Here is a 20644-nt window from a genome sequence, read left to right as displayed (position 1 = left end):
CGAGATCCTCTGAGGGGGGGTCTCAGCTGAAAGGGGATTTCTGCTTGCTCTTACCACACTGAAGTCCAGGTTCTGCTCAATCCATTCCTGTCCATCTTTGAATTCGTCGTGAAGGCCCATGATGTAGAGTGTGTCTAAGGCATCAACAATTGTTGCTCCCATTTGGGAATTCCCTGTAAAAGAAATCAGGATCGATGTAACATTCCCTACCCACATTCATTATCCTACAGGAGAGGAAAAGCAGAACACTTATACACTGATGTTTTACATTTAGTGCATACACAGCTTAATTACAGTTACTCTTTCTGGCAAAGGTATTAAACTAGTGTATTACCTTTAAAGACATTGGCAAATTTATTGAATAAAGGCAACTAGACCTTTTTTGCAATGTATCTCTAAATATTGGTGTTATTTGTATAACGGACAGCATGATTACAAAGCTTGAAAATTTCAGAAAGTACCAGTAGGGGGACCATGCTAGTGGAAACTTTAATGGGTGAACAAACGGGCTTGTGGGTTTTACAGAAAGATGGAATTAGAATTTTCTAAGATTTACTAATTGATGAGTGAGATACACTTCTAAGCTGAAACAAGAACGATTCCAGCTGCGGCACGGGGCAGATTACCCTTTTAATGAGATACTGCACCACTCGATTGTTCCAGTATATAAAACAGATATTTTTGCGTACATGAATAATGTATGAATCTGACTGCGAAGGCTGTTATCAAGACTGAAATCTATCCAGACTTTTGTCACATAGTGACCCAGTAACATGGTACTGCTTATGTTAAAAGTTTTTTTTAAAAAAACTGTTACCTTGCATTTGTGTGCTATGTCATACAGAAACAAGAGCCAGGAATTTTTAAAAATCACCAGGACATCAGAAGGCAGATGGTAGGCTTTTATGTAACTTCCGAGTGCACTAATACAGAGCAAGAAATAATCTACTCTTTTAAGCGAGATGACATAATTCACAAAGAATTCCCAATTTTTTTTCTTGAAAAAAATACATTGTTGCAACAGGGCCAAAAAGATATATACCGTACCTCCAGAACACACTGCAAAAATCCACGCTTCTCTGATTTCATTTCTTGAAATAAATGTTATTAGCCCTTGCTAATAAGCTGACCTCTATGCCTGTGTCTTCATTTTTCAGAATGACTGCAATAAAGTGTACGAGCCGGAGCTGAAAGCAGAGGGCACCCTACCATTAACATCCCAGGCCACGTCTGAACTCGGCAGACACGTCTCAACCGAGAGAATAACACGCAAGTCCGCAGACTGACGGAGGGGGGCTGTACTCGGACCCGGGCATGGAAACACACCGCGTGGACTCTTCCCACAGTCCAGAACCATTCCAGGAAACTGCCATTGCTCTGGGCCCCCTGAACACAGGGGCCTCCAGACAGCACAGTCGACATTCAAAGCATCCTCTTCTACTCATTTGCATGACTCATGCAGAGTCTGAAATAAAGCTGACCGTCAATTTACCAACACCAGCCTGCGTTCGTTTCCACATGCCCAGATCTGTTTCATCCTCCCCTGACTGCGGTATCTGCCGGGTTCCTGCCTGGTCACCAGGTGGCTGCATGCAGCTCCCTGTCCTGTTAGGCGCCATCACTCACGCTTTCTGACAGCACTGGGATTAAACCCAGCGAACCTCTGCGCCTTTCCCTCACCTTTGCACTTCCACTTTGCTAGGGCGTTGGGTTTAGCCCTCGAGCCTTTCCCACACTGGCACGGGCATCTTGAAAGACCCTGCAGTCGGCACATCGACTGGGGCGGAGCGGTGACCCTGTGGCTCAGGATCTGCGCCTGTGGCTGGAAGGTTGCCGGTTCAAATCCCGCGGCCGGCAGAGGAATCCTACTGCGTTGGGCCCCTGAGCAAGGCCCTTAACCCTAACTGCTCCAGGGGCGCCGTATTAATGGCTGACCCTGCGCTCTGACCCCCAGCTTCTCTCCCTGTCTGTGTGCCTCATATAGAAGCTGGGGTATGCGAAAGGATGAATTCCTAATGCAAGAACTAGTGATGTTATGTGATGTAATGCTATGTTATCAGATTTAGCGTCTCAACCCAAGGAAAGTATCCCCTATAGCTCAGTGTCCCAGGTCATTATTCTGGAACATTGGTTTGGAAATTGAGGCCCAGAGGTAAGGGTGACACCTAGTGGTCCAAACAAGCCACTTCCAGGAACAGACTGGTCTTCCTCTGATGTCTCCCACCCAGTGAGCAAGGCCAGCATAGCTTTGCTACTGGTTTCATTGCTGCTCACACACGGACGCAGATCCCCACACTGAAACGGTTCGTAACATCCCTTCTTAATTGCCACTTTTGTAAAACAAGTCCAGGATTCCTCTACAAATCATATCTTTGCTAAGAAGTTACAGGAATGCTGTCTGTTATATTAACAAATCCATCATTCATACAGAAAGTGCAGGCACACCATTTGTAAAGCAGAAGGGTTCATTAAACCACAGGTGACAGCTACATTACTCACATCTTTTCCAAGTCATTGGGAAATACTGTAAGTCTTAGGATAGGGTAAGAGAACTAAAATCAAATTAAATACACGATTGGAGTCAAAATACTTTTTATAAAGAAAGAAGCCTCTATGTGAAAGCTTGTATGTCTAATTTTACAACTTAATGATGACTGGAATGCTAACTTCAACAGAAATCCAAAATGATAAAAATAAAATGCAGTCCCACTGACATGCAAATTGTCAAATTGTCTTGTTCATGGTGAATTCCAGTAAGAGAGATGAAAAGGATAAAATAAATTTGGATATGCCTCCTTCCATCATTCCTCTCTCATAAAAATGCTGAAGTGCAGTCTAAGAGGTCTTACACAGAACATGCATTTTTTATAGTGTCGCAAAGTCATACAGTAGCTTCAGTCATTTTACCTAATAACTAACAAGATGAATTCATAAAATACCAAGTAATTTTAGGAAACAAACACTGTGCTGCTCATTCTCTTCCTTAGAGCATAATATTAAAGAACAAGGAAGAATTGCAGATCCTGTACTACCAGGAGGTCTCAGAGGGAATGCATTATTTAGATCCCGTGTGAATGCAGGAAAGTCACGTTCGAAGCTCCACTCTGTAAGAGAAATTCCGCTAGTTCTATTTTTAAAGTTAACGTCTTTCATAAAGCTGAGGTTAATGCACATAAAATATGTATTAAGAAAAGAATAACTAAGAGCTGAAAAGATGTTGAAATTTGCTATACATGTCCATTTATTTTATTGGTAAATACGAAAGGTGTTTGGAACAATATTTATCACTTAACTTATTTAATGGACCGCTTATAATTTTCTTGAAGTATATACAGTTTGTGGGAATACAGTACAGTCAGCTTTATCTCGCTGCTATAACACACGTTTCCCAACACGAATCAGATATAAATCGATGATTTTATTACTTCCACAATTTCTCAGAACGCCAGTGTGAGTGGTTGTAACGCGATTGAACATTACGGAAACCAGTCACACAAACAGGAATGAATGGCTTTGTGGCTGCCATTCACAATGAATATCAATGTAAATCTAATTTCCTAAATATTTCTTTAGGCTCCTTAGGTTCAGTGAAAAAGGTTCCCCCCCCCTCCTCCACTGCTGCATACTGTATGCTGCTGCTTAGCAAGGAAGACCGACGGTACTTGCATTCGATTAATGAATGTTGCAACAGTAAAACCGTTTTACCAAATAACATAAGAACAGTAACATACAAAACTGTGTAGACAAAAGTCTATCATGAATGAATGCATCTTCCCCAATCCCTTATAGTCTACTGAATCAATGATTATTCAATTTTGAGGTTCTTAGGAAAGCAACTTCAGGATTGCATTATAGCAGAACAGACTATTTACCATATCAGTTTTATACTATAAGCAGGCGTATGGGCTAGAAAGGGTTTTTTAGACATTTTAGACATAAATTAACCATACTTGGATGCTTTGGGTGTAAATGTTGAACGAGTCACACAGCTTATACTCAAAAAATGTAACAGCATGCCATTATAAACAAGATTTAGTTGCAACGGCACTAAATCCATGTCAAACGCGTTTTCCCTGACATTTACCAAAGATATACAGCTAAAGCATTCATCACGACACACCGGGCAGCAGCTCAGGACCCGTATCTGGCTTCTGTACAGCAACCAAACCTCACCAAAAAAAAAAAAAGGCCCTTTATCACTTCATTCATTTGCAAACATTAATTACATTTTGTACTTACAACAGTGAAGTTAACAGCAATTTTTTAATCAGTCAAACACATTTAATTAAAGATGTTTCAAAATTAGTGTTGGTTCTACAAGAATAATAGCCGTCTAGCGAGCTTACAAGCAGCTTAAAACACTTTTTGTCAAACATGTCAACATTAGCAGGCCTGTCACGGTAGTAGAAAACAGCTTTAGGTATTAAAAACATAAGAGTAAATAACGACAAGAAATTACATTGGGCTTTGATGTTCCTTTGATTTTTTTTCATTCTAAGTGGCTGCATATTTTAAACCTCATGCTTACAGTACACACATTTCATTCCCAGTGCTGCTATTATAGCTGTGTTCTCAAACCCTTAGGCTACACACTTCACAATGACTGACATATCAGGAGCTCACCTACAATATACTGTATGTACCATGATTAAGGTGTGGTTAATATTACCTTACCTGTTCATAAAAGAACTGATTTAATTAGAAGTAACCAAGACTTCCGCTAACTAGAACCTTTCTTCTTGTAATTAAATCCATAGCAGAGAATAATTGGAATGGGATCTGGTTACCTTTTTGCCCGATATATTTCAAATGTTTCAAACAAACTCACACAGCCAGGGGACTAGAAAACCTGTCTTAATCAGAATTCCACTGCCTGCAGGCCCACACTTCTGCGCTTGGTACAACTTTGCAAGGAAAATCTGGCCAATTTGCAAAATACACACAATCAAAAGAGAACACTCCCGATTTATTGGCTTGAAAAAAATATAAGACATTAATGGAACTTAATACGCTCAATACCGAAACACTACCCACAGAGCTCAGACTGCACAAGCAACATGAACGCTCTTGATTTAAAGTGCCCATTCAAGAACTCTAGACTTCAGCCTCTCAGCTGCAACAAATATACTGCTCACACTGGGTATAAGACCAAAGCATTATGTACACATTTAAATTTCCCTCAGCTTTGCTAACATTTCATGAAAGGCTGACTTTGACCTATAGTGGAGCTTTCTTCTATTGTTTTCTTTCTTCTCTTTTCAGCATTGAATAAACCTTTACTTGTTCCTTGGCAGCCTGTGCATGCTGACGCAGCTCCCTGCTTGAACTACATTAACCTACAGTTCCGTGCACCAGTCCAGTGAAAGACTCAAGCCAGCGCAGACCTGTCCAGCCCAATCGACAGCCTCATGGGGAGAGTGTGGCACCCTGATAAAGAGCATGTTCTACTCAATGTCTGAAGCCTCAATACAGTGTCAGTGTCACGAGATGGGAAACGTATACTGTACTTGCGTTTACAAATCTCCAAACAGAAAAAGCATATTTTTGAATAGTTAAAGAATGATGTAAAACGTATGTACAGTGGTGTGAAAAAGTGCTCACCCCCTTCCTGATTTCTTATTTTTTTGCATGTTTGTCACACTGAAATGTTTCAGATCATCAAACAAATTGAAATATTAGACAAAGATGACACAAGTAAACACAAAATGCAGTTTTTAAATGAAGGTTTTTATTATTAAGGGAAAAAAAAATCCAAACCTACATGGCCCTGTGTGAAAAAGTGATTGTCCCCCCTGTTAAAACATAAATCAACTGTGGTTTATCACATCATTGGAAAGCTGAGTTCAATTTCTCTAGCCACACCCAGGCCTGAGTACTGCCACACCTGTTCTCAATCAAGAAATCACTTAAATAGGACCTGCCTGACAAAGTGAAGTAGACCAAAAGATCCTCAAAAGCTAGATATCATGCTGCGATCCAAAGAAATTCAGGAACAAATGAGAAATAGAGTAATTGAGATTTATCAGTCTGGAAAAGGTTATAAAGCCATTTCTAAAGCTTTGGGACTCCAGCGAACCACAGTGAGAGCCATTATCCACAAATGGCGAAAACAGTGGTGAACCTTCCCAGGAGTGGCCGGCCAACCAAAATTACCCCAAGAGCGCAGCGACGACTCATCCAAGAGGTCAGAAAAAAACCCACAACAACATCCAAAGAACTGCAGGCTTCACTTGCCTCAGTTAAGGTCATTGTTCATGACTCCACCACAAGAAAGAGACTGGGCAAAAATGGCCTGCATGGCAGAGTTCCAAGACGAAAACCACTGCTGAGCAAAAAGCACTGCTGAGAACAAGGCTTGTCTCAGTTTTGCCAGAAAACATCTTGATGATCCCCAAGACTTTTTGGAAAATACTCTGTGGACTGACGAGACAAAAGTTGAACTTTTTGGAAGGTGTGTGTCCCATTACATCTGGCGTAAAAGTAACACAACATTTCAGAAAAGGAACATCATACCAACAGTAAAATATGGTGGTGGTAGTGTGATGGTCTGGGGCTGTTTTGCTGCTTCAGGACCTGGAAGACTTGCTGTGGTAAATGGAACCATCTACCAAATGGTTGTCTACCAAAAAATCCTGAAGGAGAATGTCCAGCCATCTGTTCGTGACCTCAAGCTGAAGCGCACTTGGGTTCTGCAGCAGGACAATGATCCAAAACACACCAGCAAGTCCACCTCTGAATGGCTTAAGAAAAACAAAATGAAGACTAGTGGCCTAGTCAAAGTCCTGACCTGAATCCGATTGAGATGTTGTGGCATGACCTTAAAAAAGCGGTTAAGGCTCAAAAACCCTCCAATGTGGCTGAATTACAACAATTCTGCAAAGATGAGTGGGCCAAAATTCCTCCACTGCGCTGTAAAAGACTAATTGCCAGTTATCGCAAATGCTTGATTGCAGTTGTTGCTGCTAAGGGTGGCCCAACCAGTTATTAGGTTTAGGGGGCAATCACTTTTTCACACAGGGCCATGTAGGTTTGGATTTTTTTCCCTTAATAATAAAAACCTTCATTTAAAAACTGCATTTTGTTTTTACTTGTGTTATCTTTGTCTAATATTTCAATTTGTTTGATGATCTGAAACATTTCAGTGTGACAAACATGCAAAAAAATAAGAAATCAGGAAGGGGGCCAACACTTTTTCACACCACTGTAAGTATGAAAATACCCCAGATTTCTAATAAAAAAAACTGTTAATTGTAAATACTAAGATTTCTCTCAATTTTAAGAGTTTTTCATTATTCTAACATTATTTTTAAGTCTGGTTATGACCAATGCATTCAATTTTACTAGAGTACTCGAATGTTTCTTTCAGTGGTGTTAAAACTATTTTCTTATATGCATCGGTATACACATAGGATCCTTGCGGCTTTTATTTACTCCAACATCCTTTTTTTATTTACTCCTTCATCTTGACCTACTTTAAGGCAGCATGCAAATCTTCCAAAATTCCTAAAGCTCCGACAATTATTTTTCATTATGCTAATTTCCTATTCTTATTCGCCATGGGTAAATAATACTGAGTCACACAATGCCTCTGTGATTTGGATCAGCACAATGCAGAAACGTCCAGATTTTTCTCAGGTGGTGAACTACTCCAAGACTGAACTTTATTACACTGTAGTGCAAAACTGAAGATACACACTGTACAGTACACAAGGCTGTTGTTTTTGTGTCCAGGCTGTCCTCTTTTGATTATAACAAAGCACCAGTCAAGGAGATTAATTTGACCAGTTTGCCGTGTTTACCAGGAGATTAATTTCTGAAGTGCGGAAATGAGCGCTTCCTGATGGTTTTTTTTTAGCCGTGCACAAGAAGGTGACCTACCAGGTATCAGTAGACAATGACAGCGACAGGAGCGGATGCTCGCTAGGGGCTGCAGGGTCTGCCGATGTCCTTTCGGAGCAGGCCAAGTGCTCACTGAATCAGGCAATTCAGGAACACTCCAAAATAAGAATAAGACACCTGCAAAACTGAGCCCTCCAGGCTGGCTTTCTTTGATGATTTTTTCATCAGCAGCAGCATATTAAAAACAACAACATGTGCATGAAGTGAATCATGTCACTGTCGCAGGCATGTGGTGTCGCTACTAAAGTGACACTTTGTGTGTACAGTATGTCCAGCATGAGTCCCAACACTGTCTTACACTCTTACCGTTTTGAAGTGGCACTGTGGTCCTTGCTTCTGTGTGGGCTCATTCAAATTGCCCGTACAGTGTATGAGTCAGACTGGCTGTTTGGTAACAGTTTGTATATAGGGAAAGTCAAGTCTAATCGCACATGAGGCAACTATTTTTCAGCATATAGTTTTTTTCTGTCAGATAGAGACAGATCTCTATCAGTAGATTAATACGTACTGTAACTCTCAAAAAGGGTTTTCATTCATTTCGTATGACCTTTCCATTCCAGTGTTTCAGTGCCTAATAGTTCTTCTCCATGCTAAGTTCCCGGGACACATTTTTCCATAAAGTGCAATTTTATGTCACTGTAGTACTGTACCTCCACCCGAATGTGGAGAAAAACAAATTTATATGTGTTTAGTATACAATCCAGCTGACATAAACAACACCCTGTACATGTCAAGCACTCCTGAAGAAAGAAGTTGTGTTTGCATGGCGAATACAGTGCTGTCCAAAGACCAAGGCAGCCTGGAACAAGACATGCATGTTTTTCTGCATTACATGTACAGGTGCAGAACACAAGCACTTTTTCACAACTTAGAAGACCCGTGCTTGTATTTCTCAAATGAATGTACAGTAATCATTAAAAAGTGCCAATATAACACAAGAAAAGCTAAACATAGAAACTCTTTGTGAGTATAAACCTAGATTTAAGACATAAAAATGAAATAGTGTGAGTTACAGGTTTCTAGGTTCTATAGAACTCCAATCCAATTATTCACCCTTAAATTCCTATTTAAAGATTAGGATCACTTGTTTAAATAATTGATCAATTTAGCCATTAGTGTTTAAGGGAACACAGGACCTTGAGTGCTGAAGGACATCCTGATTTTTGTTTCAAATGATATCTAAATTACTTAATTGAACACACCACCAGTTTAATTGATCACGGTTGAATTGTTCCAGGTCTTTTGAAATTGATGTTTTAAACACAACCTATAAAAGCTTCTGGACTGGGACTATCCAGCACCAGGCTTGGAGAACACTCCAGGATTGGGTGAGTTGAGGTTTCTTTGGTTTACTGCTATTTCATTTAATAATTTGCGATAGTCTGATGGTTTGAATGTTTTGCTTGGCAGGACCAGGCAGAGATTTTAATTAGGACATCCTTATGAAAGCGATTCAGTACCCAGTGTATCTACCACTAACTCAAACACAACAGCTTGGCATGGCTCAGCAAAGCCACTGAGCACAAACCACATGGGCATTCCCTCAAACTGTTAAACAACTGCTAAAACAGAAATGTTGAAATAGCCCACATGTGGGTAAGATCCGTTGATAAAGGAGGCCAGCAGATCACATTGATATGAGACCGAAACTACTGCAGCAATTCTTCAATGACTCTTGCAATGTGGGGCGCAGTATTATCAAGTTAATTATAAAGTTATTATCAAGAAATACTAAGGTGTTAAGCAGACAGTGGAGGTGGGGCACAAGCCTCCAATGTATCAAGGTAATGCTCTGCAGTGAGATTACCAATGGCAACGACACGTTCCTGGGACAGTAACAATCTCAAACTACCTGCTACCAAAACTGTGCTACTGCCATCCCCAATCCTCAGCAACCTTTTGTGGTTTCTCCTACTTCACGTACACATTACCACAATCACCAAGCAGTAAAAAGAACTGTGATTCATCACCAAAATCCCACCCTTTGCTAACATCCAGTGAGCTGTTATCTATGCAGACACACAAACCAGGGTCATACAGCTCCCTGATACTGGGTGACACATAACGTTACCATCAAGGGGAGCCCAATATCCACGAGCATGTTTGTAGGCAAATAAATCCACCCAAGTTGTGCCAACAGCCCTACAGTAGCTCTTCTGGTGCTCAAGTGATGCCTCAGGCCCTTAGGCTCATGACACCATACTCAAACTGGTACCAGCTGATTATCTAGCATTGCATAATAATTTCGGTAAAACAAATATTTCATCTCTTGTTTTTGAAGAAACCTAAATATAATTTTGAAAAACCAAGTTGAAGATGAAGATGAGCCAAAAACTTTGGATGTCATCCTATAAGCTGGTATGCTCAATGCTGGAAAAGGTTCATATAGAGTAAGTTTATGAAGAGGGTACATGTGTATGGTTTGCAGCTGTTGGAGCACTCCGAGTAATGTTGCACCACAGCAAAGCTTTGAATAGCGCTGCTGTAGCAGGGAAGCATTGTTTGTTTAGAGCTGTGTGTTTCTGGATGTCCTAGGTTTGTTATACACAGTTAACACTAAAGGGAACAACAGACAGTGTAGCTTTGATGCAACTCTGCAGGTTGTCGGGTTTGCTGCAATGGCACTGAGCCTTGCTGTAGCACTGTGTCAGTAACTCAGAAGCCCAATGACAATGTCGAAAAGCTGCAGTGGTAAGCTCAGAGCCCTGATTTAAACCAGCATGGGAAGTGTTATAAATCCTGCTTGAGGGTCACACAGCCATAAAACCAACAACTAGACTCACTCTCAAAGAACTTGCACATCCCATGACAGAGAAATGGCAATAAAAATATATCCAGATTTGAAACCTACAGGCCAGTGGAACGGATAGATTCCAGGTTTTGACTGTGAGCAAAGGATAACTTCATCCTATTTCACATTAGATCTATGGGCAGAAATACAGTTAGAAACATTTTGCTTTCTGTGTCCAATGGTTTTGATGTTTTTAACAGGCTTACACCAGAGGGCTATCAATTATAATAATTATTTCCCACCCTATTGTATCAAACTGCTAAATCAGAGCTGTGGGTAACACCCAAGGGATAAGAAAATGTAAAACAGCACTCTTCCCTTCATCAAATGAATATAATCTCCGAGGATTTCCTTTCGATTTGCTCTCTTGGTATCCTCCTTATTGTAAAATCTCACCGATGTAAGAGGATTAGAAACTGGTATTTGTATTGGTGATATTTCTAAAGGTTTTTTTCCTTTTCCAAGGGGACAAGTCTCCAGTATTGTGAAATAAGAAAAAGAGGACATGGAGAATTCCCGAAGTGCTGGTTTAAAATTACCCAACATCCTCTGGGTGCATGAATGACAAAGACGTAGATGCAGGGGCGTAATTCACACAGTAAAACGAATTAAGCACATTTTCCCCATCCACACTGTGAAGGTAAAACAGCTCTGTCCCCGAGACCAGTGCTATTATAGAGTCTCCAATGTATAGTTCATGCACTGACTTTGAAACTGAAATTAACCATGGTGAAACATTGCATTGAAAGAAAAACACATTGCTGTATTAGCTTCAAATGTAAAATCTCAGTTTCTACAATGTTTTCATACAGTAAATATGACAGCAAGAAAGCAATCAAGAGCTGTTGGTTTACTTCTTTCAAGAGCTATGTACCGTACTGTATATAGCAAAGATGAACACTAAAACACAGAGCTATTATCTTGGTTAGATTCACAAAGACAGCTACATGAAGGCCTGAGCCCTGACACAAAATAGCTTTCAAGGAGGAAAAGCCGAGGTGAAAAAAAACGTCTGCAGCACACAAACAGAGAGAATGCAGGGGACCTCGGTTTAAGATTTAGTACAAAAACAGACTACAGGGAGTAACACTGCAGCTCCACTTCACTAAGCAACAATAATCAAGAGCTGAATTCAAACCATAACTTTACGTAGATATTGTACAATATGGTCAACTCCTTGAATGAGGGCCAATATTTAAAGTGTTTCTCAGTAAAATGCAAACATATAAAAGCAGTTTTTCACAAAGGCGAAACAGAAAAAAAATATTAAACCAACTTGTTCAAAAGCAGGTTAAGCAGCTAGCGTTCTGTTCCAACATTTAAGAAGATCCTTTGAAAATAATCTTTGGTGTCCTCACACTTGCAATACAACACGACAAACAGTATGTCCCAGTAAAAACACTTCCTGTCTTAGGAGTCAAGCAGGTGATCTTTTAAGGCATTTAACATACTCTGCAATACCCTGACTTCTTCCACTTGTGGAGCAGAAAACGGAACGCCCCGTCTATCCTTGTTAAAACTGTCCTCTCAGGGTGCACAGAGGAGGTAAGTGAATGACAGGACGTCACTGTAGCATCACCATCTTCACAAAGTACGGGCCTAATGGAAAAAATGTTCTCAAAAGCCTGCCTTTAATCTGACCGCGCTCCTTAATCACCCAAGTCTTCATACAAAGCGCTGGTGATTAAGAGGCAGCAGAGGCCGGGATGGGGTGGAGGCAGGAACAGACAGACACATGGCCGGAGCCCGTGCGAACGCCTCCGCGCCCTCCCGTCTGCTGGAGCCAAGGTGTGCCGCGAGCAGGGGTGAAACTCAACTGCAGCAGCTCGAGGACCTGCTGCACCGTAACAAGCCAGATATCGATCAGGCGACAGGAAAGCTCAACAAAACCTTCACCGGTTGCCTACGGTAAAGTGAGACTGCCTGGGTTTTGCCGGCATTTTCAAAATTTAAGTCCAACAAATGTGTGCAAGTGTGCCTGTGAGGCCAGAACTGGGAACCTCCACCGCACAGCCAGCCTACAGTATAATTCAGGGGATTCCGCGGACAGTACAGGCTGACAAGACTGACGGAAACGGACGACTTCACGCAGCTAAGAGCAATGACAAGAAAACTCCAATCTTACAGTAAGCCTGAGCTAGGAGACTGACAAAAGGAGGGAGAACATTCAACATCGTCGACTCCAAGCACGTCTTGGGTTGGGCCGTCATTCGACCCGTTCAAAGAGAGTGATAACTTAGCCTAACAAAATGCCAATCGGAAACGCACCTGAAAGGCTATATTGTTTAAAATGTACACATGGAAAAACCATAACACACGGAAAACAGAAATGGAGCTGACACTTTATTTCTGCAAGAGGGATACATTTTATTATCTGTACTTCACCAGGCTTAATATTTAATATCAATTTAGATTAATCAGTAAATACAGTAGTTATTTAAAGTCCCATTTAAGTATATGCAATTGAATTTACTCTTAACCAGCAGTGTATTTCTGAAAACTGCAAGGATGAGAAGAAATCCCTATCGTCTTGTTGACTGCATTTAGGAAATTAAAAAGTTAATTGAATTTCAGACTTAAGGGTGGTCTTAAAATTTCAAAAAGCATAAGCCTTTATGAAATATAGAGGAATATTAGTACTTCATATATATATACACTATATATACAACCTACAGCTTGCAGGGTAATTGCGTTCTAAAACAGTTTTGACTTACAGTATACAATACTTTTACAATGTACTGTATGTCCCACATGAGTTAGTTAAATTACTTATTTTCATTCGTCAGTAACCTTTTCACCAGCAATGCCCCGAGAAGAGACTTGTTCTTCTATATCTTTCAAAACCTGTATCTGTTGTTTTTTTAACACTGATACAAAAAAGTGTCCAAAAACAAGAAGTGATTTCTAAACAAGAAGTGTCCACTTAAGTCTGAGCAGCACTAAATCCTGTATGTACAACTTCAAAATCCTGAAAGCATTCCTTTTCTCATACACATAAAACAAGGTCAGGCATTGTTGCACATATTATGGGCAAGAAAGGCCTTTCATAGCCACACTTGACAAACAGGACATTTCTGAACACAAGAAAATTGTGGTTAACCCCTAACCCCAAAGACCATTGCACATGTATCATTCCTCATTTTCTGAAAGCTAAAAATGCAAAACAGCAGCATGAGAGAATCCAGTGAAACAATCCCAGCACGTTACTCATCTAACGTCTCCAGGGCTTCGGAAACAAGGTCCTCATTGACAAGGAAAACAAGCAGAAGAAGATGCCATGAACATACAGCCTGGTAACAAGGTTAAAAACCAGGCAAGAGGAGCATTCAAGCATAACAACGCGGATCCGATTCGAGCCGTGAGATTCAGCGGAGGGTCGCGGTTTAACGCGAGAGCCTTTGGGATTCATTAAAAAGGCCTCCAACCACAGCCTCCTGCCCCGGCTTTAACTGATCATCGTAAACAAGTTTTCTGCAATCCGCTCACCCAGGGCAGGCCGGGTTCTAAGAGTTTTGACAGCTAATGGTTAATGACGACCATCGCGCTCGGTTTCAATGCGTTCGCCACCACTCGGCCTCCTTGGGGAAGGACCAGCAGGGAGAGTCTGGCAAGGTCACACTGCGAGTCCGAGACGGAGGGGTCTGCCAAGCCATGGCCGTACACGCATGAGCGCTGGACGGATTTGGCGGGGTTTTAATTTTATACAACTCGCAAGCCCCGTCTCATAAAACAGCAGGTTAGAGGACAACAGAGAAATCCTTTAAAGCCATTGGAAATCCCCCAGAGGACACGGTTTAAATAAAAACATGAGACAGATTGCAACAGTGTTGCTGCAAGCGAAGCCAGCTTTCAGTTGGAGTTTGCTCCGAGGGAAATACTATTTGGACTGGACTGACTAAACCTGTCGCAGTGCGAAGGCTGAGAGGAATATTCCGAGTTCATTACATTCATCCGATGCTGTGACCAAATAACAGAACTTATCTGGAGCATGTACGAGACATCTGTTGTGTCAATCCATCAACTGGCACATCGATTTGCTTCCCTCCTGTCGAGGTAGAGCCACAGATTGTCATCAGACTTCAAGTAAACAAGGAAGGTGATGGAAATGCATTCTTAATTTCCCCATGGATGAAAAATAAAGCTTTATGGACCAAAAAGAACAGCAAATTCCAGTTCTGCGATAGATATTAAAAAACTTCGGATTTTTCTTCAGTTCGCCTTATGTCGTCTAGCAAGAATGGCTTTCATTTTTATTAGCCACTACCGATTTACATAGAAGATGGTGCCTCATTAGGCAGTAGAAAACCGAAGTGATAGGGAAAGTGAAATACACTTTAATTTAAAAGACAGCCTATTTCCCCACACCCGTATTCGAGGGAGAGGAGGGGAGTATCTTGCTCTGGGAATAGCTTCCTATGACTGCTCTTAAAACCAAAGGGCTAATTCCTAGCACCAAAGATACTAAATAAATTAAAATATGGTAAAAGAATGGTTATAACAAGGACACCTGTAAACAGAAAAAAAACCAAGTGGCTTTCAAGCAAAGGTTTCTTTTTTAATGAATGTGCTGTAATTGACTTTTATCAAAGCTAGTGCCCACTGTGGACATGGTTCCTGGAAGGGCTGGTATTCCATTATGTTAATGTCACACACTCAGACATCAGGTCTGTAAACTGCTCAGATAAACTGTTTTCTACCGCAGCCACACCAGCAACGCGTTCTGAGTGGAGGAGTGGGGTTGTGGGAGACTTGCTTGTGTGGCTGTCAGGCTTCATTTAGTCCCAGTGTCACTTGCTATCACTTTTACTTAGCTGGTACATTTATTACTTAGATTGAAATGATATTATCTACTATTATATACTGCAGCTTAGCTTGATTACAAAGTTAAATATTGTAAACATTCTTGCATGCAATGATGTTGCCGATACAGTTTATGGCACTCTTGAGGGTCTGTCTCATTTAATTGCATTAACAACCTAACCACATGCAAGAGTCCAAAACGATGTACCTGTATTTATTTTTCTTTATTTTTATTTTTTCCCTCGCTCTGTATACTTTACCTCAAAGTCTAAAACCTTTCAAGCAAGGATGTGTTTGGAGTTTAAAGCAGTTTGAGACCCATTTCTAGAGCTGTCAATCACTTAAACTCTTCTGTAAATCCCTATTTTTTTAGAAATGGGAAGAAATATCGTCTTTACTCATTTGAACACCAGTCTTTTTTGTAATCGTTTTATCACAGTTATGCAATGTGGAACTATACTGAAGACTCATTCTTACTACAACTGAGCAACACGTTAATTTGTGAGTTTTTGTTTCAGTATTGCCATACCATAATCTGTTTTGTACCGCCAGACCATAATCCGTTTTGTACCTTACAAGTGAAATGATACAAAATAATGTCGTCCGTATTGAGGGCAAATCAATAGTGAGACAGTATGTCTATCTCGTTTTATCTGACACAGCAGTTTCTAGATTGCCTTCCAGCACTAAATCTGGTTTTGGAATTAAAGAGTTTATTAATGGAAAAGCACCTGACAACCTAAGGGAAAACAGTAGCTGCATAAAACAATTTCCAGATCACGATTTCCGGCTTTGCTAACTCTGTGTGGTATTTATACCAGCTTGCGCTCAGCTCCCCTTCCGTTTCATCTATAATATTTATTAGAACACAGAACAGCAAACACAAGCGTTTCCTTCAAAGGTTTGTCAGAGCTTCATATAAACCCCACACATTGTTTACGGCTCCCCTCCAGGTACCAGAAGCGTTCCAAGGCAGCTGATGCTATTAAACAAGAAATTTATATCTCTTCCTTCAGGGACTTGCTGGTGTCCATTTGAAAATGTCTGTCTCGTTTACAGTGCTGTTTGGTTCCAATGATTGATGCCACCTATTTTCCCATGACACTTCTGGTAAATTAAACCAAGCTGGCAATACATTATTTTGCAGACCTTTATTCATATATTACATGTTCACCTAAAACTAGGTACATCGCGGCAGAAGAAGTTTTTATAAGCCCAGACAAACTGGGTCTAAGGTGCACACTGTAAACTGCACTTTCTGAAAGCTGAAAAAGCAATTCATTAGAACTATTTATAAATAGGTCTTGTATTACTAATTGTCAGAATATCATTCAATAACAGGTCTAACAAACAGCACGAAAATTGCTTAAAGAAACATTTTATTTTGGTCTTATAAAAGATCTTTGGCCATTTTATTATTATTTTGGAACTCGCTGTTATCTGTTGTTGTTCATTAATCAAGCGGCATTACTTCAGATCCACAGTAGGAGTATTTCAGATCTTCATTGACAATGTTTAGGATAGGATCAATAGCTCCTGTATTCTGTTAAATGACTAACATATTAAAGAAAACAGGGATTTTATGTGTATTGCCCCAATGTTGTACATATTGCCCCTTCATTCCTTGCCTTTAAACAGTATCATAATGCTGACCCCCAATCACTAAGTCCTTACTGTACCAGCGCCTAACACAAACAGGCACATCTGACTTCTGCCAGGTACTGTTCAACTTTGTTCTCCTGGTTTAAATCAGAACTGAAAAAGAGCAGAGGATTTGCAGTGAAGTTTTATTAATTTCTATGGCTATTGACTTGTAAACAACCTATGAGCTGAAGACAAAAAAAACTTAAGGATGGGTGCCTCCCAATTTCTCCTCTTCCTCGCATTTACCTGCTGTGCCTTTTTCTTGTTTCTGTTCTTCCAGAAAGGATCCGCTGTCTCCTTCTTTTAAGTAAGCCAACACTGAGTGTAGCAGAGCCTAAGCCCTCTCCTGAAGTGCACAGCATGCGCGGGTACAAGGATGCCTACTATAAAAATCAGCACAATGCTTTGGATATAAAAAAATAACTAACATTTCAATATTCGTTCAAAACCTTCTTATTTTCCTAACTCTTACATCGCACAAATAATTTGATTACCTATGACTATGAACAGCGCAGCACAGTGACACAGTCAGGACCTTTGCTAACCTCACAGGCCTGTGTCACGGGTTCAATTCCTGAGCCCAGGGTGCTGTCTGTGTGGAGTGTGTATGTTCTGCCCACGCTCGTGTGGGTTTCTTCCTCCAGTCTAAAGACATACTGTACTGTAAGACTCATTGGCTTCTGGGACAAACCGGCCCTAGTGTGAAAGTGTGCCCTGCCAAAAACTGGTGAGACGGAACCCAGTTCTGGCTGTAGTGACCAAAAGTGCACATGTACAACGCTGCAGTTCCAGCAGCAACCTCAGTGCTACAACATTACTTCAGAATGCGCAGAGAGACGTACATGCAGGAGGACGTGGAACTGCTTTAATTACAGAGCCAGTGTGAGCTCAAACCAGAAAGAGCGTTTCTCTTCTTACTGTCTCTTTTTCAGTATGGAATCAACCTCCACTTGCTCACTATCACTTATCACTACCCCTGGGTTTCTAAGGCGACCTGTTACCTCAGCCCTGATTAGGCCTGAAAAACACTCTTGTCCCTTTTCTTTCCTTCTGAAAAATATGATTAAAAAATACTTTACAATTCACCTTGAAAATGATTTAATTACATTACTTCTAAAAAGTCTAACAAGTATAGTATTAACTTCCAAAAATTCAAATTCTCAATTTTCTTCTGCTTTAATTTTTTTTATTTTTCAGATTTGATAGCCATTTACTTTAGCTGCTGCCTTTTAGCATTTTTGTTTTTTACTCAGAAAAGCTTAAACAGTTTGGCAAATATGGTATACAGTATGTCACAAAAACATGGAAAAAACAATCAGGCTAAATTGCCAAGGATCAAATACACCTGTGTTGGCAAGTGACAGGCCAAGTACAAACATTTACTTCTGTCTATGTCTGGAGGGGGTTTGGAATCCAGATAAAATGTGAGAATTAATATTCAGCTGTGGCACAGGCATACAATGTGATGTATATGGCTGTCAAGCACCATCTTTTCTTCAAAAGATCAATTTAAGAATTTGCAGTGACTACTATTTCATTCCAGGAATCCATCTGAAAACAACCAAAGTACTTATGCTATCCCTTCCATGTAATATTCAGCATTAATAATAAAAACAATGTCCTTTGTTCCACACATAGCTCAGGGCCTGTGAAAAATCTTAGCAACCAGAGGTGCTCTGGCGGATTTAAGCACCAACAAAGAACTGTCATACTGTTTTAATGTATTTAGTTGAAGACAGAGAAACAAACCAACACTTTAATAATGCAGATAGCTAATTGCAGGCTTTTGGAATTAACAGAGGTACAACTGACAACACGCCAGAGTGCAGCTGTGCGATATGACACAGGAGACATCCAGCAATGTGTAAAGGAAACAAACACATGAAAACACTTCTGTGTGCTATTTGACACAATGAGAGTATAGATTCTGTATTACATGTGATTTTCCTAGCTCTTTAATTCAACATTTTAAAAGACACAGCAAGTAATATGTGAACTATTAGGCTACTGGTTTTGTGCTCAGTTAAAATGGTAAGAGGCCCCTTTCTGCAAAATCAATTTGATCATCTGAAACCACTACTTACAAAAGGCATCACTTTTCATGGGTTTTACTTCTTTGAGCAAGACTACAATGTGTCAGCGAGCCTCCTGAAAGCAGTCATTGTATCTGGAATAATGTACAGGAGGCTTTTTGTTGTACTGTGCTAATTAGTACTCTGTTATCAATTCCTCCAAACAACATCCACCACAGCTGCTTTATTTCTTTCTTTCAGCTCCAAACAAAAGGCATTATCCACTGACACATTTATTAAAACATCAGCAACGCAGTGGGTATAATACAATTAGTGAGTTCCCACAGCAACACATCAGAATTTTACACAGGCAAATAGAACAGGAGAAATTATTGCAGCCTTAAATTCGCTGGTGATTCCCGTCAGCTAATGACAGATCATTGGGAAAAAAAAACCTGCCTAAGGAAAAGAAAAATATTCAGTGACTGGCAATTTGTGCCTGCTGTACACAAACGAGCTCATGAATGTTGAAAATGAATGTAAATGAGTCTGGTGAAGGAAGAGCTGTGCTGACCCTGGATTCTGTCAGTGTAAATTGGCTTCCAATCTGCTTCAAGTCCCTGCAATAGGGCATATCAATGAGGCTTTTTAAAGCATTGCCAGACAGCAGTGGCACACACATACAGGTATACAACTACTCTTTTACTCACAGTAAATGTACTTACAAATGAATCAAGAGCACATTTCAGTCTTTTGCTAGTTAAGTCGAATGCTTATGAGGCTCCCCTGGGGGTCATGTGGCAAAGTTGCTCGTCTGTGCACTGGCTGAGCTCTGTGACACAGAAGTCATGGGTCCAAGTTCTCTCCAGCAGGTGGCAAACTACTGGATGAACAGCACTCAAGGAAAGGCTGGGATTAGTCAGACTGCTTCCAGCAATACAGTGAGCCCTGCAGTGCTGTGAGGCAGCAACATGGTTCTCCTTCAGTCACTGCAAATCTGCACTGGACAGATGGTCAGTTGCATGTTAAAAAGCTGGGCAGGTGAGAGGATTCTGCCTAAACTTTCTCATTCTACTCTGTTTGAAGCTGCAGCGATCATGTGACACGAAGTCAGCATAAACACACAACTGGCTAGTCCAAATGAGATGGGATATAAAAACTGACTATGTCACTAAACTGACTGTAGTTACATCTTATTGTTACCAAAGGGATTATTCTTCTACTCATAAATCATGGGAGTCTTCATCAGAGAAGAATAACCGATTATCTCCGGGCACCTTTTGAGGAGATTCTAGGTTTTGTAAAAGCCAATTACAAGCAGTCTGTTTGAAAAACGTCTCTCGGGAAGTAATAATGATTTTGATGCCTCAAGACTTTGTCACAAAGTTTAACATCTGCATTTATTAGGAACATGAGGCTATAACTAGCACATTAAGTGGGGTCAGATTCCTTAATAATTAGGAAATAACTGGGTTATTTCTTGCTGACACTGACATCT

At 40.5% G+C, this 20644-nt stretch overlaps 1 protein-coding gene across 3 annotated transcripts in view; it reads right to left on the bottom strand.

Annotated features, from left to right (window-relative positions):
* The window catches only part of man1a2 (mannosidase, alpha, class 1A, member 2), a 158107-nt gene that overhangs the window by 68779 nt on the left and 68684 nt on the right, over positions 1-20644 (bottom strand). For all 3 annotated transcript variants that reach the window (XM_088644796.1, XM_088644780.1, XM_088644788.1), the window contains one exon: positions 55-173. In XM_088644796.1, the coding sequence (XP_088500922.1) occupies positions 55-173 (119 nt within the window). The remainder of the gene's footprint in view (positions 1-54; positions 174-20644) is intronic.

This window comes from Lepisosteus platostomus, chromosome 2 (assembly GCF_059453375.1).
Source record: "Lepisosteus platostomus isolate fLepPlt1 chromosome 2, fLepPlt1.hap1, whole genome shotgun sequence".
Lineage (NCBI taxonomy): Eukaryota > Metazoa > Chordata > Actinopteri > Semionotiformes > Lepisosteidae > Lepisosteus > Lepisosteus platostomus.
This window is presented reverse-complemented; position numbering and strand designations above follow the sequence as displayed.